The following is a 24,498-nucleotide window of genomic DNA, read 5'->3' on the forward strand; positions in this document are numbered from 1 at the left end:
GTTGGGGCAGTGCAATGATGAGCAGCAGTGATTGTTTTTGGGGGGAGTTGCAGGCAGGCTCCAGTGAGTATTCCCTGCTCCCCAGCCCATCCATCCCAGCCATGCTACCCCCCTGATCCCCTGACTGCAAGAAATGAAACATTATTGTATGTTTAGAAGGGAAATTGCAAAGCCAAGCCTGACTGCCAGGGGAGAAGGTGGGAGACACAAGGAAAACAGAGAAAGATCCAGCTCTGTGATGGAGAACAGTGGCTGCCACTCAGAGCTCATCTTCCACCCTCCCCTTTCACCCCCACCCAGCTGAGAAACGAACAGGGTATGAAACAACTCAGGTTCCAGAGGAAGTGGTAAATTTAGTCATTGAGGTTTTTTTAAAGACACTTCTGCATTTTCTGCAGAAATGACCATTTTAAGTTTTGCAAAGCAATGCCATGAGCCAGCTAATCCCCTCGGAGCACAGCAGTGCAGCAGCACAGGGAGGAGGAGCTACACCCTGTGAATAAATTGTGTGCAAATCCCTCCATGAAGCTCCTGAGGCTGGAGCCGAACTGCAAAAGGTACCTGGGGACAAAGGATCAGAACAGAAGCCAGACCACGCTGACACCTCTGGCTGGAGCCTCATTTGCCCACCAGTCGTTATAAACACAGGATTTTACAGGTTGAGAGCTCAGCTCTAAAGGACACAGAACCCCAGAACCACTGAGGGAGGAAAAAAACCTCCAAGTTCATCAAGTCCAACCTGTGACCAATCCCCACCTTGCCAACCAGCTCAGAGCACTGAGTGCCATATCCAGCTGTTCCTTGAACACCTCCAGGGGTGGTGATTCCCCAGCCTTGAAGTTTCATGGACTTACAAAGTGATTTGCTTTTAATCTGTCTTTCCCAGACAAGGCTCAGCAGATTTTTGTCTCACCTTCCACACAGAGCTTTCCATCCTGTCCCCTGGGCACAGGGGAGCAGCCTTGGGACCAGTCCCAAAGGCAACTACAAATAATTCTGGTCACTCACCTTTGGAAAAATGTAACCCACTGAGCAGACAACAAAAAAAGACATTCAGGTTAATTTGCTGTTGTTATGAATTAAATTCAAGGCACACAGAATGAAGTAGGATAAAATCATTCATCCTCCAAAATCATCACCTCAAGGGAAGAATTCCCCTGGTAAGCTCATCTGAATCTTCACATCCAGATCATCAGAACTCCAGGTCTGTCAACTTTAGAACCTTTCAGTTAAGATGAACCTCTCCTATTTTAAGGCCATAAAGTATCAGTGCAGGGTTTTCCCCACTCTCTCTCCCAATTTCCTTAACAGCCCTTTTTTTAATCAATAAGCATCAAAACAAATAATCAGTTTTTCTCTTTTTTATTATTATTATTATTTCTAGCAGACAATTTACATAAAATTCCCCTTTTAAGTTAGTGATTCATAACTTCCTGCAATAAACTACTTAAGGAGCAGCTTTGGTAAAGAATGGAATGAAACAACCAACCAAAAAAAAAAAAAAGAACAATCACAGCTGATTTTGAAACCAACACAATTCACCAAATTTAGATTCAAAAGAAAATCTGCCAAGCTGTATTTTCTCAGTGTTTCCAAATATTTCACCTTCCTCCTCCTCCCTTTTCAGGTTTGTGCAGATGTGGGAGCTGCGTTCTGTCAAGCAGTTTGTTCTGCTAGATCACAGAAATCCATTTTCACATGATTCGTAGCCCTTGGATGGAGGACTCTAAAGTCTTGAAGGAGAGAGAAAACAAAATCATAATTACAATCTGCTGCTGTAGCTTGGGTTGAATAATTCAGTGTAAATGCTTAGAAAACCAAGTAAAAACTATGAATATTTGAAATTATACTGAGTCATAGAATCCCAGAATGGTTTGGGTTGGAAGAGACCTTAAAGATCATCTTGTTTCAGCCCCTGCCAGGCCAGGGACACCTTCCACTATCCCAAGCCCTGTCCAACCTGGCCTGGGACACTTCCAGGGATCCAGGGGCAGCCACAGATTCTCTGGGCACCCTGTGCCAGGGCCTCACCATTCTCACAGGAAAGAATTTCTCCTGTGGAGAAATTAGGAAGATTTCTTCCTAAAGCAAGATCCAGAGACCACAACAGTAATTCCTTTCAAACTCAGGCATCTACAGGCCAATGATACAGATTTGAAACTGCACTAAAGCAGCTTAGAGATCATCTCCACTTCTTGTTTGACTCCTGTCCCCACCAGAGCACTCAGGCCGCACAGAACAGAGACAATTTCTCCCTAAATCAGATCCCATATCCATTTTGGGAAGACCAACAGGGCCCTCTGTTGGCCAGGCCTGAGCAAAGCAAGCACGGATATTAATACATCCTTTTAGGATTTTCAAGATTGTATTTTCCTACTGTTAGAGACAACTTATTACTCCTTGAGGACAGGACCATGTTCTGCAACAGGACAATGAGCAGAGTCCCATGGGATGGAAGAAGGAAGAGGCAGGGGTTGTGCTGTACGAATTCTTCCAGCCCAGCTGTAGCTGAGGCTGGAGAGTGAAAGAATTAAGGGGATTCCTACAGGGACATTAAGTAATTCCATTAAAAAAATAAGTCTGTATTAGCACCATCTGCTTAACAAACTGCATCTGCATTTATGCAGATTCTTGGATCCATTTTTTTATGGACTTCACTAAAGGTTTTGGATTCTCCAGTCTGGATTTCCTGCTGCTACTACAACCTGGCTTGGGGCTGAGCCCCAGGAGTTGAGACTAGAGATAAAATAAAAAAACCCACCAGCCCAGCTAGTTGACATAAACATGGTAGTGAAAGCACATTTTTACCTTAAAATCCCAGATGGTCATTGCTCCATCGATGCCGGTGGTGCAGAATTTCCGACAATCCCGTTTGTCTATCTCATAAATAGACACTTGGCTGCAAACAGACAGTGAGAGCTCCAACACCCATTCCAGAGAGCCAGAAAACTGGGAAATTTGGGTTGAATTCTACTCCTACTCTTTCAGATGGAGACATGACTATAGTAGAGCCTACACTAGATTCTTGGTAGAATGCCTCAGAGAAATAAGCCAAGAAAAAGATGCTGAAAGTTCTTTAATGGTTTAGTGAGACTAAATGTTTTCCTTGAATAAAGAGAAATTGCTCAACATCCTCTGGGATCACATTTTTTTTTTTAATGTGAAGATATTTTACCCAATTAAATTGAATGAATCCTTTTGATTAACAGAATTGTGCAATGGTTTGGGGTGAAAGGGACCTTAAAGCTCACCCAGACCCACTCCCTGCTATAGGGAGGGACACTTTCCACTACCCCAGGTTGTTCCAACCTGACCTTGAAAGCTTCCAGGGATGGGGCAGCCACAGCTTCTCTGGGCAATCTGTGCCAGGGCCTCCTCACCCTCACAAGAGACGGATTTTTTGGCATGTTTAACCTAAATTTCCCCTCTTTCAGTCTGAAAACAATGATACATAATAGATAAATACACATGGCAGTAACATACTAAATAGGAAGCTGTGATGTGAACGTCAGGTAGACTTTGCTGACTGGATTTTGCACAGTGCCACCAGCCTCTTGGGAACTACCCACATATTTGATAAGATAAGCTGTGTCCAAGGTACACAACACATTAACCACGAACAAACAGCTGTAGCCATGTCAATGATTAACTTCACCAGCACATAAATCCCAGAAACAAAGAGTTGCTGGGGAAAGACTACAAGGAAAAAGAGACACCAGCTACAGCAAACCTGAGTGTTTGCAGAGCAGCCTGGGAAACCCACTGGGCATGGAGAACATTCCCTGGACTGCTCCTGGCAGCAGGACACTCACGTGATGCTGTTTTGGTGCAGTGTCTCCAGGGTGGTGTTACGATCTTCCGTGGTGGCTCTTTTATCCATGTTCCGGAAGCGCTCCATGGCGGAGATGTTGCGCTGGATGCTCTGTTTGGGAATGTCGAGTTTGGAAACGAAGCTCAGCAAGCCACGGTCGTCACAGTTGAAGAGCATGGGGCAGCAGTCGTGGCCCTGCAAGGAAAAACCCGTCAGGAAACACCACCTTAACATTCCCACCCTGCCCTTGGGAATGCCCAGCACTCCCAAGCACTGACACCAGGGCAGAGCTCGTTTATTATTATTATTATTATTATTATTACTAACTGTGCAAAATATGGGGTTTCCTCCCCCTCCAAAACACGACAAAGGAGGAAATAGCAGACACTTACAGCTGCCACCACGCTGTTCTCAGAGACAAAGGACACGCTCAGGAGTGGGAGGAACTCTGTTTTCAGCTGCGAAACCCTGAGCACAAGGACATTTGTTAGAGGGATTCACTGAAACCTCTCATTTTCGGCTCTAACAAAAAATAGGCACCGTTCCCACACAAGGATGGTTGGAAAAGTCAGGGTAGCTCGGCTGTCCTGTGGTGACAACAGAAGGTTGTAATTTGTAATGAAAAGTTACAGCCTAATGAAAGTGTGCTGGAAGATTTATAACAAAACTAAATATTCCAGGTGAAAGGCTAACGTTACCAAAATTGTGTGTAAAAAGGGCCAAGAGTTTAAAAGGAATAACCCCAAAAATGTCTGCATTGATGAAGATATTAATTTCATTTGAATATAAAAAATACTTGAAGTTTTGCTGCTTGACATCTTTGCAGAGGAAAAAAGCCTTGATGTTCATTTAATTTAACTTTTTTTAAAATTCAACTTCTTCAATTTAATGATAAATAAAGAGAATTTTTAAACACTTTATAATGATCATATTCCCTGCCAGGTACTTGTACAACAGCAGTGATCAGAACCACAATTCAAAATGAATTCCAGCAATGCCTGGCTGACCCCAGAGACTTCTGTTACCAAAACATATGAAGAATCTCATCCTTCCTGGCTGGAATGCCAAGGACACTGCAAAGTTATGCAGATCAAGAGGAGGAGCAGTAAGAGCAACTGTTAGTAAAATATTTTGGATTGCAAGATACAAGTTGAAACCTTGCATCAACATCATCTTAAGGACAGAGGTTGGAATGAATATTTAATGAACAACTTATTTTCCAGATCCTGGTTGGGGATGGGATCTTAGTTAAGGAGTAAACATGTTTCTGGATTCTCTTTGAATTGGGAATATTTTGTATTGCAAATAATGTTTTGGAAAAGGAAATATTGGTTCCCTGGTGACTCAGTGGAACATACCCTTTTTTCCCAAATGTCTCCTTTTTCCCCAAAAATAAATTTTGGGGAAGAATCTTTAAATTCTTTGTAAGAATCCACTGAAGGATTCTTACAAAGAAGTTAAACTATATAATCTAAAATTCACAGAAACAACCTTATTTATGGAGTATTTCTATTTACACAAGCCTCAAAGAGACTCCTGGAATCCACAGTAAAACAGGCAACAGAGGCGCCAGCTTGTGAGCCCAACATCCCACACAGAATCACGGAATCATTAAGGTTGGAAAAGACCTTTCAGGACCATCAGGCTCATGATACCAGCACGGGGGGGGATACTCACATCATGTTTTTGGAGGCATCAGCCACTGACACAGTGCTGTCATGGCTGACCCAGGCCAGGCGGTTGCCACTGGCGGAGAAGCTCACGCTGTGCACCCACCCTCCGCTGCCCGCGCCCCCGAATTCTGACATCAGCTGCCCAAAAGGCATCTTGGAGCCCCAGGGAGTGCTGGCTGGCTTTTCATCCACTTCCTTAATGTAAGCAGAGAACACCCTGCAAATAAAAAGATTTTGGTGTGAAAAAAGAGAGGACAAAGCTCCTGGGAGCATGGGATGCGTTTCATGTTGGAAGCGGGGAGATGTGTCCCGGTTCTCCCAAAATAAAATATTTTGGTGTCTGTAAACAAGCCTGGAAGCAGCAGCACGAAGGGTGCAAAGCACACAGGTTTGTCATAAAGGCTGTCCTTGTAGTCCTTTCCCTTTTTTCCAGAAGATGGCACAAAAATACACGTTGTCAGTGCATTTTTCCCTGTGCCAAGATTTCCCTTTCATCCTTTTGCGGTGCTAACAGCTCTCCTGAGTCGATCCTTCAGTTAGAGAAAACCCAGGAATGGCACTGTATAATTAGAAGCTAATACAAACACCTACAAAATTACCCACTTTTTAAGAACATTCCCATTTTAGCAGGATTTCAAAGAAAGAAATGTGATGTTCTAATGCCAGCAAAGGAGCTCTGAGCCACCTTCTTCCAGCTCATTATTGCAAAAATGCCTTGAAAACCTGAAATACTGCAATGTTTTTATAGGTTTTTTTTTCTCCCAGCACTAAAATTTTCAAGATATGTTTAAATAGAAAGCCTCCTCCTTTCATCAAATTCCTTCTGCATGATTCAGACATGCCACAATATGGTGTTCTTGACTGTTACCATGGAATTTAATGGGACGTCACAACCATAGGATTTGAGTCCATTGAACAGGAGGAGCAAGGCAGCTACACCATGCTACTACCAGAGGGAAAAAAAAATCAGTATAAATGAAAAGCTATGATCAAATTTTCATGGTTGCAGTCACACACAAACAGGAATTATTTTATAGTGAGTTTAAGGAAATGTAGCTCCCCCTTCCCTGTTTTTTATATCTTTTGTGTTTGTGGGGTAAGCACTTCCAAAGGTACCTAAATTCAGCTTATTTTAATAAAGCTTCTCATTTGGAATGAGAAGGGTTTAACTGAAGCTATATTAGGTACAGATTTTCAGGGAATTAAGTATGGATATATATTTGGCTCTATCAGTTTAAATATAATCTAACGATAATCCTTTAAAAAACCAAATTTTATAGAGCCACCTAAAAGGATGGTCTCTTAATGTATGGAAGTAGGACAAGATGTTAAAAGCAACAGCCTTTGACACAAGGCAGGAAAATCATACCTAAGTAGGGAAGACCTTGAATTTAACTGTTAAAAATATAAGAAGTCTTTACCCTTATTAAAGTCTCCCTGTCTTTTAAAACTAAAATCACCTCAGCTTAAGGTCCCATCCTTCAAAGAATGTTGGGAAATGACTTTCATTCCTTCAGCAAGAACATAAAATTATACTTATGTGGTGCTTGTAGCTATAGATATATATATTTCAGATAAATATAAAGTGAGCTCATTTATCTTGGCCAAGCACCAAAAACTCTGCTGAATATCCAGCAATTTGCAGCTCCTGCCCTCCATTCCTTCCCCAAAATGTTTCCCACTTAGCTGCTTATTACGTGGCAGTGGCTCTGGCAGATCTGTTTCCTCATTTCCATCAGAACAGGTGCACACTTCAGGTATCTTTACTTTTTTTAATATGGAACTGAAGGGAGAACTGGAATTCTGAAGATCTGTACTCATCTTTTATAAAGAGAATAGTTTTTTCACGGTTTTGGGGAAGAAACATCATCCTAGAATCCCAGAATGGTTTGGGTTGGACACACACACAAATTTCAAGTAACCTATGTCAAAGTCCTGAGATCCTTTATGAAACCAAATATTTAAAATTCTAAATGTGAAAAGTAGCTGCTTCTGTTTCACATCACCTGTTTTGTGACAGGAAGTGAATACATACAGTTTATCTAATTAAAACTGGAAATAAGGCATCAAAGGGGAGAGAAATCTCCCCTCTCTTTCCCAGCTTCCATTTAATATCTCTCCTTACATGAAAGGCTTTCAAAGGAGGGGGTTTAGATGCAAGGGTTTCATTCTGAAATAAGGAATGTAATAGTCAGTCCCACCTCCCCCTCCCACTCCTCCTTAGTCATTTTTAGTACACACTTTGAAGCTTTAAAATTGCCCTATTACATAAAGAATTTAAGAAAAGAAGCTTTCATTATCGTTCAAGGTACAAGTGATTAAGTCAATGTGGATTCAAGTCAGGCCCTGCAGACTCCCCTGCAGTGACCCCAATCACTCAGCACAGGGCAGTTTGCAGGGCCCATCCCTCACCCTGTAATTTCACAATCACTTGCAAAGTCTCCTTCATCCATCTCTCAGCCAATCTGAGTTTAACAGCCTTTTTTTTTATTTTTTAATGGTCTTCAAAAAAATCCCTTCTATCTCTTCTAAAATCTCTTCTGTGTTGAGTTGCAGGTGGATCAATTCCTTGACTCTGCTCCCCACAGGCAAAGGGGAGGGAACAAGGAACTCAGGGAACAAAAAGATGGGACAACACCTTTGGAAATGGCCAGCTCCTTTGAATTTTGGAACTGCATCATTAGGATATTGCTTTTTAAACTCTAACTAGCAGTGTTGGTGTTCTACAAAATGACACCTGCCAATCCAACTTCAGCCTAATGACCAGCTCTGAGCCTAAATGCTGTGTAATGCTAGAAGGAACCTGCCAATTCCCCAAATTCAGCTGTGTCCCTCAGCACATCCAGGCTGGCTGTCCAAAGTCAGGACACAACAGCAACAAAGCCAACGTTTCTCAAGCTGGATATTTTACTTTGGTACCAACAACAGCACACAATGAGCCACCTTTTATTTTAATAGCAAGTGCAACTACCTGATCAACATGCTCAAGCTACTGATCTGATCCAGTAACCCAAACTAGATAAATGCTTTAGTTTCTCACCTGCACTTGAAGTCACAGGATCCTGCAGCCAGCAGGACATTGTTGGGGTGCCAGTCCAGGCTGAGGACAGTGGAACGAATGGGCTTTTTAATGTGTTTGCTCACCCACCTAAAATGAAACCAAACCAAAATAGGACATAAAATTTATATGAATATATTTTACTTGATTCCCACAAATCCATGAAGCACTCCTCAAAAAGATCACTCTTTGTCAATGACTAAACACATCAGTTTTGGAAAAAACTTCATGTCCAAGTCTTTCACATTCTCTTGTGCAATCTGTGAACCTTATGCTTAGCTTAATTAAACTTTCAAATATTACGAACATACTTATTAAATATGTACCTCCTCAGCTAAGTCCTATTTCCAGTCAAACTATTTTTTATAATGCATCAGATGGAAGTCGTTGATGTGAATTTTGCACAGGAATTGCCAGGTCTCTTCCCCCAGTGAACACGAGGTCAGCTGTGACTGTGACACTGAGCTAAGCAGCACTGTTTTCATGGATCACCAAGTACAAGTCCTCCAGTCCTTCCAAGTTTTATAGTCACATCTCTTGCCTATTGACTTTTCTACCGTTTAAAAATACAATAACTATAAAACACAACAAGAAAATGGGGGGACTGCCAATGACCCAACCAGTGCATTCATCTCAATTATGTGCAGTGCAAAGTGGTCCTGCTGCTGAATGCATCAATAGTGGCCTAAATATGTCTCAGCAGATTTGGTTTATCTGAAGTATTTACAAACTTGTAATGAAATCTATTATTCACTTGATGGCCTTTGGGATGATGGTGCTTTTTCTTTGATTTTGCTTCCATCAGGCACAAATTCTAAGGCTCACAATTTACAAATTATATTTCTTTAGCATATGGAGTCTTGATTCTTTTGCAGACAAATGAGGCAGAGAAAAAATATTGATAAGTGAACAGGCTGGAAGGCATAAAAGTCCAAAACAATCTTCAAAATGTATTTTGCAGATTGTGTCATTGTTTTTCATCTCCACATGGCAGACTGCACACAGGACACCTGTGTGTTTTTGTGCCTGCTTATGCAACCCAAAATAAGAGATACTCCACACACTGATTTCAGCTACAGATGATACAGCTAATGTAGCTCCAACACATGCAGCTACAAAGGGAGAAGATCAGAAGCATTAAGCCTAGATGCTAAAATGAGAAAAATGTTAATGGTGCAAATATCTTTGTGATATTTCTATGTGAAATCTATAAACTGTGATACAAGTACATGACAAAATGCAGAACAGGTCGAGGAAAAGCTCAAACATCTTCTAACAGATCTGGAGATGTGACAGATTCAAACCTCTAATGACAAGAAACGACCCAAAATAAAGTACATGGAAGAAAGACTTGAGTGAAGATTTCTTCATTCATTCTGGCGTGAAGAGGGGGAAGGAAACATTTATCTTTTTTCAACCATATAGTTGTAGCAATGAAATCTTTACTCTGCAGAAATTCTTGCACTTTTAGAAAAGCAACATATGTTTATGGCAGTCAGGCAGAACACATCCACGCCAACTTGTACTGACTGAAAATAGGCAAAGTCAAAGGCCTTTAGATGCTACAGCAGAGTGAAGGAGAGAGAACCTTTTCCCCCAGATGCTGAAGTCCACAAAAAGAACTGATGAGGCCATCCCTCATCTCCTGAATATTTTAGGAATTCGTAAAACACTAACCCAGTTACCAGCACTAAAAAGCTTCAGCTTTCCCATGCAGACCTTAAAGCCACGAAAACAGCTCACCAGTCATTTTCAGACTCAAAGTAGCACACAGATATGAGTCGAGCTCCACTTCCCACAGCAAATTTGTTCTCCAAGGGAGACCACTTGACGAAGGTGGCGGCGCGGTTGATCCTGAGGATGACGAGGGTGGGTTTCCACACGCCGTCCTTCTGGCTCCACACGTAGGCGTTGCGGTCGGCGCCGCACGTCACGATGCGGTCGCTTTTGGGAGCCCAGTCAATACCTGCAAGTGAAGAGTTCACAAAAATTCGTTTTCCCCTCATGGTGTTTGCTTTATAATGTAAAACAGAGATCACCTCACAGCACTCTGTTACAGAATCCCAGAATGGTTTGGGGTGGAAAGGACTTTAGAGATCATCCAGTTCCAACTCTGTGCTAACTCCCATTCATTATCCCAGGCTGCTCCAAGCCCCATCCAACCTGGCCTTGGAGACTTCCAGGGACCCAGGGGCAGCCTCAGCTTTTCTAGGCAATCTAACCCAGGACCTCACCACCCTCACAAGGAAGAATTTTGCCAAATATCTAACCTAAACTTCCCCTCTTTCAGTCTGAAGCCATTCCTCCTTGCCCTGTCACTGCAGTTCCTGACCAACTGATCACTCAGGCAGTTATTAGTCTTATGTCATTCACCTTCATCTCATTCTCCAGGAGCTATTTCAAGCTGTTAGGGATACTTGTTTCTCCCTCTAGCTTTCACCAAAACTGCAGATCTCAAATTCCCAGATCCCAGGGATTTGCTGGCTGAGGAAGCTCCGAGGGCTGGCCAACAGGTGGAGCTCTGCAGACCGGCCAAGGCCTGTCCACCAGCACCCTCCAAACCTCGGACTTCTGCAAGATCCCCCTCAACAGCTGAAACTCAGCAATTCTAAAACTGCACAACCTCTAACAACATCTTGTGCTTGCTGCCAGACTGCAGCCATGATCTAAAGTTTAGATAACAGGGCTTTTTGGTTAGACACTATCAATCTTTATGTATTGACACAATCCTTACATTTTTTCCATGCCTATTTAAGCTGAGCCACAAGAAAAATTTACCAACAAAAAACCCCAAAAAACTAACTCAAAGAATAAAATAAAACCTTTGATAAGGCTGCCATTGCTTCTTTCCCCTCCTAGACAATGAAGGATGTTCCCAACTGGAAAGTGTTATGGGAATATTATTTTTCATCTTTTCTGTAGCAGCCTTTGGGACACAGTCCTCAACTCTCCATTATTACATTCAGTATTAAAAACATCTCTTAAGCTCACAGACTGAAAGTGGGATAAAAGCTGTGGAAAGAATTTGTACTAATGCTACCATATTATTCATATATTGTTTACTTCAAAATAGATTTATGCTTAAAATGTGAAGAGCTTGGTAGTCAGAAATTACAGTTACAGGAGCTCTAGCACTGCCTTTGAAAGAGGGGCCATCCTGCCTCTCTTTCCTTCTCCTGCCCATCACCTCCTCTCACCAGCCCTGGTGCTGTTCTGAATTATGCCAAGTTCAGATTTTTATCTTAGTAGAAAACTAAGCCAAGAGAATGAAGAAAGCTCTTCCTGTGAGTGAGTAGAGGCAGCTCACCACAAACCCGGGTCAGAGAAGGACCTTGTCCCCTGTGATCAGGAGCTGGAGTGGCAGCAGCAGACTCACTCCTGTCAGGGTTACAAGCAGTTTGATCAGTGGATCTCCTGTGTGTAACCACAGCTTAACTCCACTCTTTACAATCACCACAGCACTTTGTATTCCAAAGGTACACACCGTGCAGGAAAGCAGGGAGAGCTCTTTTCCCAAGTCATGAATATTTGGCTTCTAACACTTCCAGGTACAAGTAAAATGTCCTGTGGGGGACACAGCTCATTTGGAAATGCAGCTCAAGTGATTCTTCACAAAGAAGCAGGGACTGTTGTACTCTTGGACAGCAAGAATTGGAAAAATTGAATAAAGTTCCTACAAAATGCTTTTGGACAAATACTTCTGCCCATTAGTGAGCTGAGAACAGAATTTGCTGCTTTGGGCAAGTGCTTGTATAAATTATATTCATTTCCTTAGGAGAATAAAGCCCTTTTAAAAACATCACCATGGAAAAAAACCCCAGTAATATAAAAGACTGCCACAGGATAATCACATTTTTTAAAATAACACCTTGTGACTCAACGTGGCAGCTCTTCTTAATTTTCATTGTGGATGTACAGATACTCTGGGCCTGAAATAAATGTGCTCACTGATGGTCTAAGTCCAGGACTGACCACTTCAAATGTTTATACAGTCCCTAAAAAAGGGTATTTATTGTTGTTGGAAACCACAAAGCAATGCTACAGTCGTATACTTGATGAAATTTTAGTACTAGCACTTGAAAGGGAGCAGCATGCATCACTGTGACACAACCAGATTACTTCAGTAGACTGAGAATGTGTTCTCATTATGTCATTAGGGATGAAAAATAAGCCATAGATAAGAACAAATGGCTCAGTAACTCTACTGAAATGTCTGGAAATGAGATAGAGCTTTTCTTCCTAACATTCACTGCATGCAGTTCAGAAAAGTGCTGCAAGGCTCTCTCTGAGTGGGAATGCCAACCTATAAAAAGATCTATTTACTCAACACTTGCAGATTTCCTGCTCAGAATCTCAACTGAGGAAAACAGGAGGGGCTGGAAAACTTCATGTCTGGCTCAGCCCAAACTCACCTGTAATGTGTCCATTGTGTTCCTTCAGCTCATGAGCCTTCACCCACTGGTTCCCACTCTTCTTGTAGATGTGCACTTCATGGTTATTAGGGCTAATGGCAATCTCTTGAAAGAAAAATAAAACAATCCAATTGTACAGAAGGCTTTTTAATAGCAAATGCTATATTTGGAAAGACTTTTCCAATCTAAAACCTCTATTCACAAATTTGAGAGCATTACATAGGTTTTGTAAACAAAGGGCCAAAATCCCTGGAAAATCTCCAATAATTATGGACAGAGAATCATGGAATGGTTTGGGTTGGAGGCATCTTAAAGATCATCCAGTTCCAATCCCCTGCCATGAGCAGGGACACCTTCCACTATCCCAGGTTGCTCCAAGTCCCAGTGTCCAACCTGGCCTTGGGCACTTCCAGGGATCCAGGGGCCTCCCCAGCCTCACAGGGAAGAATTTCTTCCCAAAATCCCATCTAACCCTGCCCTCTGGCAGTCTGATATCTGTATCCATACCATGGTCATGAGAACTCTGCACAGGAAGACAACACATTTGGAACACAACAATCCACATTACATAGAAAACTTGGCCAAGAGGCAAAGCTTTGTGGAACTCCAGGAAGACTCAATTACCTTCTGTGCCAGAGTTCCAGCAACAGGTTTAGAAAAGCTCAGATTTGGAAGACACGTGTTTTTTGGATCACAAGTAGAACATTTAACAGGTGGAACTATTTATCTGATCACCCCTTCCCTAAATGTGACCAAGGACATCACAAGATCAAAAACTGACAGCAGAAAGAAATCAGCAATTGAAAAAAAAAAAAAAAAAAGAAATGAAAAATGGAAATGAATTTATTACTTACGAGTACGGTCTCTGTTCCAGGCATGGCAGGTGATTGGCTCCAGCAGGAACTGGTGCAGAGACATTCCGAGTTACACAGATTCCTAGGTTGTAAAAAGTGAAAAGGCTGAATGAAAGGTGTAAAACTGAAAACAAAACGCTTCAAAATGAGAGAATTAATAAAACAAAGTTAACCTTCAACATTTACCGAGCATCTTTCAGTGCAGTGTTTCAATTTATTTACAGATCACAACTTAATAAATGGAATTAATAAATATAAGGCTGCTCAAGAGCTGCCTGTGTCACACCCCCAGATATTTTCAGTAGATGATGGATTTTCATTGTTCTGCTCATGTTAGCCAATTGCAATTGCCCTAAAAGCCAGATACACTTGTTTCTTTGTGTATCATCATGGACAAGAGAGCAGGTCCTCAAGAAATCCAATAAACTTATTAATTTTATTATGGAAATAGAGTAATTAAAAAAATAAATATCTAGGACAAAGCTCAGTGAACTGATTCTAAAGCTTGACTTGTATCCAGGCTCACAGGCAGCACTGTAACAAAATATTTTTCTCTGGAAGCCAAACTGATGTGTAACTGTGATCTGCTGATATATTATTTCATAAAACCATTTATATGTATCCTAGGGAAAAAATTACTAAAATTAATAATTAACTAATTAGTAATTTCTTCAAATTAATTCTAGCATTGAACCGTTTGATAATCAGGCTTCTGCCCCATGAAACTCAAACACTAAACCAAGCAGAATCATTTTAGTTTGTGAGTATTTTGTTTAAAAAAGGCAAAATACCTACTTTTTAAACTTATGCCTGTTACAAGAGATAGTGCTGAAAATTTGCAATTTGGAGGCAAATCCATCTGCAGACCCAAGATTGTTTAAAATGTTTTTATTATATTATCTTCCATCCATTTATGCTGCCTTTGGTTAATACAAGACATGGAATAGTATATTTTTGAAATTAAAATATTTTAGACATCAAAATATTTTAAGTATGAAAATATAGTATTCTATGTGCTGTATTAACTAGAGCAGAATAAATGGATGGAAGGTAACACCATAAAAACTCAAGGTCACCTGTGATAATAAAAATGTGCACAGTTCAACACATCCAACCTGGATTTGTCAGTTCCTTTTGTATATTCCACTAATTTCCACAGCAATTTATCACTGCCTGATGGATCAAAGCATTTTTACCCCCACATATCCATATTAAAAGAACTATCTCCGTGATGTCATTCCAAGACATCCACACCCATTAGAGCCTGGAATTACAACATACCCAAGTATGGCCATGTTAGCAGAGGGTGGAGACTTCAGGACAAGGTAGGAATTTGGAAGCAAACAGGAAATGAATGGCAATCCAACAGAAACTTAGGAGTGAAAGAAGGATGAGTATGTTCTCACAGAGCCTCAGGAATTACTATCACACCATCAGTTTAACAAATACCTTGAAAGTGCTGAATCTTGGAGCAGAGGTGAGAGAGTATTTCATCAATGCAAGTAACTGGAGAGACCTTTTATTTTATTTAGTTTTTTGTTTAAGGAAATAGAGCACTGTTATTCTAAAAATATGCAAATTATGGGTGCATTTTTCAAATGTACTTGAAATACAATTTTTAACAATACGACCTTTTAGTCCAGCTCACAATTTTAACCAGCATGAATTTCACGGTTCTTATAATAATCACATTGTACCAACCAAATGCAGTACTAAATACACACAGTCCTAGGCAAAATAATTATTTTTTGTTAATGTGAAAATGTTGCCATAATCTGGGTTACCTCTGCCCTTGGACATGCATCATTTGAGATCCCACGTGTGAATATAAGCAAAACACAAGTGCAAAGTGCTTTTTCCAGGATCTTGCTTTAGCTCCTGCCAACATTCAGTAGCAGCACATTTCCATATACAGAAAAAGTTCAAGAGCTGTTCCACCAACAAGGAATGCTCAGCCTTTGCTACTCTTTCCGAAATAAAATGTAAAAATATCCAGTCTCCTCTCCCCAAGGAATGCAGCTATTTTGAAATACTTTCTAATACAACTGTAGTATTTTATTCAGAGATTGGCATTACATATAAAATATGGTCCCACCCTACCTCCTAGTTCAGCTATTTTTCCTTTGCTGTTCCCAATTCCAACCCAAAGTTGTATAGCCCATTCCTTCCCATTGATTGATTTACTTGAGCTCCATAACTGGCTACAAGTGACTTTTTTTTTGTTTAGTTACAAACCCATAGAACACAACAATGATGATAACCTCAAAAAGCAGTGCTATTTCTGTCTCCTGATAGGTACAGTGATATTTTCTTTGGGAAGACAAATTTTAAAGAAGTTTTCCAGTTCTATTTATTCCTTACTAATACACAGACAAAATCCAACTCATACTTCACTAGGGAAAATTGCTGCTGGCTTTATGATTTTGACAAATTAATAACCTCAGTGCCTTCCTGTCATCCAACCTCAGAATCTCACATGGGGAAGATACTGCTATGACTTTGTTACCAAGTACTTAATGCAGCTCTCCCTGAGATTTATTTCAAATGGAAAACAACTGACTTTGAGTTTCAATAAAGTATTTTAAAATAGAGAAAAAAGGGAAATATTGCACCTTTCCAGAGCAGTTGTTTCAGTACAAGGCCTGAAAGGATCGAGGTTGGGATGAACAGGACTCAGCTGCTGTCACCTCTCAGCGGGGTGAGAAATATGTGGTGAAAACCCATCCCTGGACAACCAGCCGGGACACGGACTCAGAAGTGAAGACTGAATGTGTGACAGCGAGAAAAGGATCTTTTTAATCCTTGCCTATTCTCGGAACACCTACACCACTTACAAACACCTGGAAGCGAAGCACCTGCGATGAAGGAAGGACAGCCTCCCACACTGTCACTGCCTCCCGAGTCACTCAGCGCAGATTTCCCAGGGGGGAGGCTCCCCTCGGGCACCTCCTGCCACAAAGCACCGTTAGCAGGAAAAATCCTCGGGATGGGCACGGATTGATGGACCGTGGGCTGCGGCCCTGCCAACACAGGGGCACGGCCGTGAGGGGCACAGCGGGGGAAATGGAGGTGTACAGCGGGGGAAATGGGGAGCAGCCCCACAACCACGCCTCTCCCGGCCCCTCAGGGCGAAGGAGCGAGAGGCGCCCATCGCCTCACCCTCAGCAGGGCGTCCCCAACCCCTCGGGGCAGCGATGCTGCGCTGCCTCCCCCCCGCCTTCCCCTCACACCGGCGGGCCCGCAGGCTCTCCCCCACCCACGCCGCCCATCGCTGCCGTGGCCGGGACTCACCTGAGGCGGCGGGGGCGGAGCGGGACTCGCGGACTCTGGGCAGTCAACGCGACTCCGCTCCGGCGGCGGCAGAGGCCGAGCGGGCCCGGCTCGGACACGAGCGGCAGGAAACGCGCACGGCGCCTGCGCCGCCGCCCGACCCACACAAAGGGCGGAGCTGCGCATGCGCGGCCCCTCAGGGCGGGGCGGCGCCGGCTGCGAGTGCGGGAGCTGAGGAGGTGAGGAAAGGCCTTTAAGGTCATAAAATCCCATTGTTAATGCACCCCCTGTGCCGCTCCGATCCCTCAGCTACATCGCCCGAGCGCCTTTTGAAGGCCTTCTGTGGTGAATCCACCACTTACCTGCAGCTGTTCCAATGTTTGACCACCCAAACAGTGAAAAAAATATTACAGCATCTGACCTGGCTCTCCAGTGCCTCAAGGCCGTTTCCTTCAGTCCTATCACTGCAGGCACGGTGGAAGAGGCTGGATCCCACTCAGATCTGCTGCTGTAGTCAGCCTGGAGAACAAAGGAAGAAAACTAGGGGAAAAGGAAAGTATTTCCACCTGCCCGGTTTTTTCTCTGAGGAGAAAGAAACAAAGGTGTGCTTATTGATTGTTCCTATAGATGATTCCCAAAATACAGGGGTGCCACAGTGCTGGACACGTACATGAGATTGGGGTCCCAAACAGTAACACTATAACCCGTCCTACAGAATACATCACAGAGAATTTGTACTGCAATGATATAATAGAGACAAAATGCCACAAAAATGAGAGCAAATAAATCCACACTGAGTCTCCTTGAGACAAACCAAACCCAGTTCCCTCAGCCATGGCTCATAAGGTTTCCTAGACCTTTCATGAGCCTTTTGCCCTCCTCTGGACAGACTCCAACACCTCAATGCCCTTTTTGAAATGAGAGACCCAAAACTGAGCACAGCACTCAAGGTGTGGCATCACCAGTGCTGGTACAGGGGGACGATCACTGCCCTGGTCCTGCTGGCCACAGTGTCCCTGCTGCAGGGAAATCTGTCACTGGAGGGGACAGGGCTGCTCTGGAGCCAGGCTGGGTGAGCTGGGAGTGTTCAGCCTGGAGAAGAGAAGATCCAGGGAGACCTTAGAGCCTCTTCCAGTGCATAAAGGGACTCCAGGAGAGCTGGAGAGGGACTTTGAACAAGGGATGGAGGGACAGGACAAGGGGGAATGGCTTCAAACTGGAAGAGGGCAAGGTTAGATGGGATATTGGGGAGAAATTCTTCCCTGTGAGGGTGGGGAGGCCCTGGTGCAGGCTTCCCAGAGAAGCTGTGGCATCCCTGGAAGTGTCCAAGGCCAGGTTGGACAGGGCTTGGAGCAACCTGGGATAGTGGAAGGTGTCCCTGCCATGGCAGAGGGATTGGAACTGTATGATCTTTATGATGCCTTCCAACCAAAACCATTCCATGATTCTATGATTGAGAGTTTGAATATCAAAATAAGTTCATGAGCAATAATTTACCCTACTCTTAATCCTGTCGGGGAATTGCCTCCTCTTTGGGGTCTCATGGTTTGTTTCCTTCATACTTGTGAGATTTTATACAACAATAAACAAAAGAGTCTGGGAGAATGGGGAGAGATAAGCGACTCCTTGATATACCGAGGAGAAATAGAGTAGTGAGTTTAATTTCAAGTCTGAGAGAAAATAAACAATTTATAAGCATCTCAAAGGAAAAAAAGAAGGTGAATGCTGGCCAGTATGGCTTTGTCAGGAATGAATTGAGCCAATCTAATTTCCTCTTCTGGCAGCATAACAAGGATTGCAGATAAGGGTGAAGCAATGTATGTCATATATCTTGATTTTTAGTAGAGTTTCTGACACTGGCTTGCAGGATATTCTAATAATAAACTGGGAAACCAGTCTAGATGATACTGCTCTAAAGGAGTTGCAAAACTGGTTGAGGGAAGGAGTTCTTATTATCAGTGCTTGTACAGGGAATTACCTGTGCATTACTCATCTGTGAGGCAATAATGCAATTACTGCATCTGAAGCTGAGATCAAGTTCAGAATAAGCACAGTGGCAGAACCAGGATTCAAAATGGGAACTCTGTGGTAAAAATGGGATGTGGTTGAGCAGCAGGTGCACTGCTGTTCACTTCAACACCATCAGCTGCAGATTTACACCACTGGGAATAGGGCAGGTGGCTGTGCTGCAGGGGGGGGTGGAGGGTCAAAAGCTGAAGAGGAACAAAAAATATCTTTTTGCAGATGAGGTAAACACCACACAGGCCCCATGTGGGTAAGAAAATTCAAGTAACACACGCAGAGGAATCCTGCTCTGCTGAGCTGCTTTAGAAGAGCATTAAAGTCCTGTGCACCAGAGAAAAGTGGATGATTTGGACAAAAGGGTGGCAATAATGATCAGGGTCTGTGAACACATAACTTTGGCTGAGCCTGTTGAGAGCACAGAAAACTGAGGGAAGATGTGCTTAGTCTTTGAATAGATGAAAGGCTGCTGCTCTGAGGAAAGGAACAATTTGTTCTCTGTGTCCACAGGGTAGGGTGAGAAGTCATAAGCTGAGATAACAACAAGGCAGATCTGGGTAAAAAATTGCCAGTGACTGCTTTGAAGTAGTGAAGCCTTGTGTTAGGAACTGATTTGACAGGATGTAGGGCTGCTCTGAGAAGTTTTTCAGAATGGATCCGAAATATTTGTCAGGATGGCAAAAGTGCAATACAAGGTCTTGTGTTCAGGAAGGAGGTGAGATGGCTTCTGTCAGTGGTCCTGTGGCTCTGTGCCTGTGTCATCAGTGCAGCCCTTACTGGTTTCACAACGAAACTGCCTCAACTGCAGGGATTAAAGACACACAACTAGGCCGAGTAGAGTTATGTAACAGCAACAAAATTACATTTTAAGTACGGTTTTATGTTTACAAAATGACTTTCACCAGATGGAGGGAGAGCATCTAAATGAGGAGCTCTGCAGAGATTTTAAGCATTAAAAGCTAAGACCCTGTCTCCAATGAAGCCTCCCCAAGAATTTTCCACCACTGCTTCTGCTGTAGTGCTGATACAATTGCACTGTGCTAATCCAGGAATGAGGACGATGTTTTGGAGATTAAAGCCTCACAGGCAAGGCTGAACTGATTTTAGTGAAAGTGGTTTTGATGCAATCTGACCTTAAGGTATATATGAAAAAAAGATTTAAGCTGGGACATCTTCATTCAGCTTCAGGGTAGCAGCTAGTCAAAAAGAGATCTTCTGGAAGCAGGCTGTTAGATACACAAACAGGTAATTGGGGATGGAAAGTCATGCTTTGAGTGCATTCTAGGTGTGCATTGCCACAGGAGCTGGTTTTGCCTCTCAGCTCATTTGAATTTGCTCTTTCTGTGCTCTCTATCCTCCTGCTGCAATGCCTTACATCTTGAGTTTGAGCAGAATACAATGTTCTGCTTTCTCACTCTGAAAAATACAAGTTTTTCCCCATACAATAAACCTTAATTAGACTATGAATAAAGGCTGTTGATGAGAGGAATTATTTGCATGACCTGGATCCTTGACTTGAAAAATCTTCAATCTGTTAGCACAGATCCTTCACATAGTGTTGGATGTGTTCCATCCTTCCAGATATACCAGGGATGTATTATTTGCAAGGTTTTGAGTCTAACACACAGATAATTCCTTTGTCTGCAGATTCTTTCACTTCTTCTGTCTTCTATTCTATTATTTTATTTTAAGAAAAGGTTTAGCCCTTACTGTGCATCCGTTTGGGGAGTAGAAGGATCCTGCTCCTTTTCCCTTTCTGTTTTGCCATTAGTGAAAACATCTGTACCATCCATTAGCTGTTCCAGGAGTACCTCTGTGCCCAAAGAGACTTGTGGAATATCTGTGTTCCCTTTTGCAGGGAACTGCATGAGTCAGCTGCTGTTGAGAACACACCTTTGTTTTCCTCATCTCCATCCCACACCCTTTTCTGCTCTAATAAATTCATGGCAGGTGGATTCAAACACTCAAGCTCCAGCTTCCCTGAGCCACTGGCACAGAGGAAGAGAATTGAAGCCTTGGATAACCTCCCCAGGAAACAAAGCCTGAGACACAGTGCGTGGTGTGCAGTTTGTTCAGAGCCAATGCAGCCATCTCATCTCTCTCCCCCCACATCTTCCACTTTGTGTATAGACTTCCTTTAATTGGCCAGGCTCTGTTCCTGTACCAGAAATTGTTTGATTTAGCAAGAGAGATCTTTGCACTGGGAGAGGTTGACCTGGAATATGTCTGATATTTGTGCACAGTGACATCAAGGTGAGGAGAATGTGCATGACCCTGAAGAGTGGTAGTTAATAAGTATTTTATAAACTGTGTGTTCATGTCTGTGCACACATCAGAGACTATGCTTGAGAGCAGGAAGTGGCTGCAGAGAAGGCAGAGGAGAGCAATCCTTTGTGGAGAGTGATGCACACATTCCAGGGACTGTCTCACATGGTGCATCCAAGTCTACAAAGGCCCAATGTCTAGGGATGCTGTCAGTATGAATGGAATGTGTGCTTCCTGCAGAGCGTGTCTGGAGAGGGAAAGTGTCCCTGGTGTGCACCAGGTGCCATTGTGTGATCACAGAACACATCAAGCTGGAAGGGACCTGTAAGAATCATCCCATCAAACTCCCAAGTGATAAAACAGTGAGCTACAGCCTCCTCATTTACAGTTTATTCTGCATCTATCCCATCTGGTTGGTTTTACAGCCATTTTTTTGTGGAAGACCAACTCCTTTAGAGACCTCTTGTTGTTGTGCAGAGTTTTCAGTCTGCACACAGTGTTTCTCTTTGGTGTCTTGCTGTTTCCAGCTCCTTCATCTGAAGAGGAGGAGAAGCACAATTGATGTGCCATTTTGAGGGTCAGAAACAGGACAATGGTGCCTACCCCAGGAATTTGAAGTTATTTGTGGTCTAGAGTTTTGTTGCAGCTGAAAAATTAAAGTCATGCTGCTGATGACAGCACACCTTCCAATTTCTCCTTTGTGGGTGTAGATCAGCTGCTGAGACCAGTGGCTTGTTACTGCTGCATTCAGGCACCATAAAGATTCTGATGGATGAGTTCTGCATGGGGTGCAAAGTGCTGAAATTCCCTTGTGCTCCAGTGAGTTCAGAGTATCCCACATGCAGCTTTTCTGCCTAGCCTGGATTTCCTTGAATTAGTGCATTCCCGTTGGGACATATAAGTTGTTAAATGAAAATGTTCCTTTTCAGGTATTTGTTCTGAATGTGGAAGCTCAGGTGCAGGAAAGAGTTTCATAGCTGCTATGTTCAAATAATCTTTCTAATATATTTGTGCATGTTTTTCTTACCCTGGAGTTTTATAATGGTGGTTTTTTTCCCCTCCTCTCGGGGCTAACCATTCTGCCTATTCCATCTTGACTTACAGGTCTTTTATTGCAATTTAATAGTTGTTCTTAATCTTTTCCAGGTGCACATAGTGATCCTGCTCTTGACACAGATCTTTTGCCACACAGGAAGCCTGTGAGGAAAGTATGAAACAGATTGAGAGCACAGCTATTTATACAGATCATGGAAAGCTAGGATATGTAGATTTGAAATGTGTGTTACTTTCTGAGAAATTTTGCCATATCTTTAATTTTATTGTGTATCACAGGCTGCCTTTCTGAAGGCTGGATCCAGAGTTCACTGAACTCATTGGAGTAATCCCTGGCATTTTGGATGACTCTAGATCATACCATAAACCAGGTGGTGGGGTGCTTGCTTTGAACCACTGGACTAGTCAAAGTTGTTATCCCCACCTGTTATTAAATCAGTAGTTTTGATTCTAATGACACTTCAGGCTTTTATTTCCACTCTCCAGAGAAAAGAAGGTGGCTGAGCGTGTGCTGTAGGTGGAGGGTGAAGACATTGTCTGAGCATGCAGTAGCAGAAAGCACAAAGGTGGCAGAAGGCTCAGTGTCAGTCTGGGAGGAAATGCTGTGCATTAAATCCCCAGCTAGCTGTGATATTTGGGAAGTGCCAGTTGTCAGCACAGTGCCAAAGGAGCAATCTGCTCAGTGCTGGCAGCTCTGCTCCCCTCTGCCAATTCCAAATGCCACTGACTCGCTGGAGAGGGAACCCAGCCTACTCTTTGTTGGAGGGCTGATAGGTGTGAGGAGTGGAGTTGTGTAATAAGTGAAAGAAAGGACAAATCAAGAGGAAATGGAGGAATTCCTCAGGGTGCCATCTGTGATGCAGATTACCAGGGAGGCAGAGTGAAAGTGAATTTCTTCTTTTGTGGATTAATTCTGCCAGGCTGCAATCAGTGAGCTAACATGCATGCTGCCTTTCAGGATCATAAAAAACAGTGCAAGTGCTGACATCTATTATTAACACTGCTTTCAAATCAGCACTGGAGAGAAATAATGGAATGTATACCTGAAAGTTTCCAGCTACCACCATAAAGGGCAGAAAGGTGGGGAGGTGACTTACATCAGCCACAGCTTTCTTTGCTCCCTCATCACCTCCTCAGTGCTTGCTGATGATTTCCTCGTGCTCGTTAGCAATGTGTTGAAGGTCAGGCCCCAGCTTTCAGTTAATAGTAAACAAAATGATTTTAGAGGGCAGAAAGAAGTCTTAGAGACCCAAAACATCATCCTTATCTGCTCCTCTCTTCCATTCAGCTGCCAGAGATGATTTGTGACTGATGCAATGATACACCTCTGAGGCAGAAACAGACCCTGTTGTTTACCAAGGCCTGAAATCCGCATCCATTTTTCTGAATTTCTGTTGGATTTGAGTTTATATACCAATATTATTTATTTCAAAGCTCTGCTACAGTAGCAGCAGCTGGCTTTAGACCTGACTGAAGCTGTATTTGATTGCTTTCTCAACAAACATAGTCTCTGCTCTCTCAGTTTATAGTATGGATGTGTCTTTTTATCTCATGGAAAATATGAACCCCACAGCTCATTTAGTGCTTACTGTTTACTGATATGAATCATTGGAGGACTGTTGTTGTTGCTGCTGTAAAAATAATAATAATAATAGTAATAAAAACATTCTATGGAAGGAGAGCTCCAAAGGCTTTAATAGAAAAATAGCATTCTAGTAACAAAGGCTGCTCTTCAGCAAAACAACATCATGTAAATGTGCCACAGTGTTCCAGAATGCTGCACAACTTCAGTGCTGTGTGGGTTTTATATAACAAATAAGTTTTAAACCCCCAATTTGGTATGGAGATTGCAGCTCACCTGCTTCAAATGTATCCTTTTATTATCGGTCAATTGGAGCAGAATGTATTGGTTGTATTTTTTATCCTATTCGAATAAAAGTCACATTTATGAGTCAGTTTTTATAACCAATGTCCCATAATTGCAGCTGAGAAGTGCTTCTTGGATTATCAGTCCTTTCCAGAAGTTACACTCTTCTCCTTGGAAATGTTATCATGGGTGGTCTTGATGGAAAAGCCCTGC

At 42.7% G+C, this 24,498-nt stretch overlaps 1 protein-coding gene across 2 annotated transcripts; it reads right to left on the reverse strand.

The window, feature by feature from the left end:
* Positions 1-1,346: 1,346 nt before the first annotated feature.
* Positions 1,347-17,259, reverse strand: ARPC1A (actin related protein 2/3 complex subunit 1A). 2 transcript variants are annotated; one of them, XM_014870739.2, is made up of 10 exons: positions 17,100-17,259; positions 13,809-13,890; positions 12,955-13,059; positions 10,286-10,508; positions 8,525-8,632; positions 5,489-5,701; positions 4,204-4,279; positions 3,813-4,006; positions 2,809-2,899; positions 1,347-1,733 (listed from the first exon to the last, which is right to left on the reverse strand). In XM_014870739.2, the coding sequence occupies exons 2-10, from the start codon at positions 13,870-13,872 to the stop codon at positions 1,695-1,697; spliced, it is 1,113 nt and encodes a 370-aa protein (XP_014726225.1). In that variant the 5' UTR covers positions 13,873-13,890; positions 17,100-17,259; the 3' UTR covers positions 1,347-1,694. The 2 variants fall into 2 exon arrangements, with proteins under 2 accessions (XP_014726225.1, XP_088030407.1); XM_088174281.1 differs by lacking the exon at positions 17,100-17,259 and adding an exon at positions 16,421-16,576.
* Positions 17,260-24,498: the final 7,239 nt, after the last annotated feature.

The sequence above is a fragment of the Sturnus vulgaris genome, chromosome 16 (assembly GCF_052056855.1).
Source record: "Sturnus vulgaris isolate bStuVul1 chromosome 16, bStuVul1.hap1, whole genome shotgun sequence".
NCBI lineage: Eukaryota > Metazoa > Chordata > Aves > Passeriformes > Sturnidae > Sturnus > Sturnus vulgaris.

Coding starts and splice junctions, on each gene's coding strand:
- ARPC1A (XM_014870739.2), bottom strand. CDS start 13,872: ATGTCTCTGCACCAGTTCCTGCTGGAGCCAATCACCTGCCATGCCTGG. Junction 5,702..8,524: donor TCCTGTGACTTCAAGTGCAG/GTGAGAAACTAA, acceptor TTTTATTTGCAG/GGTGTTCTCTGCTTACATTA. Junction 2,900..3,812: donor CTGCACCAAAACAGCATCAC/GTGAGTGTCCTG, acceptor GTCTGTTTGCAG/CCAAGTGTCTATTTATGAGA.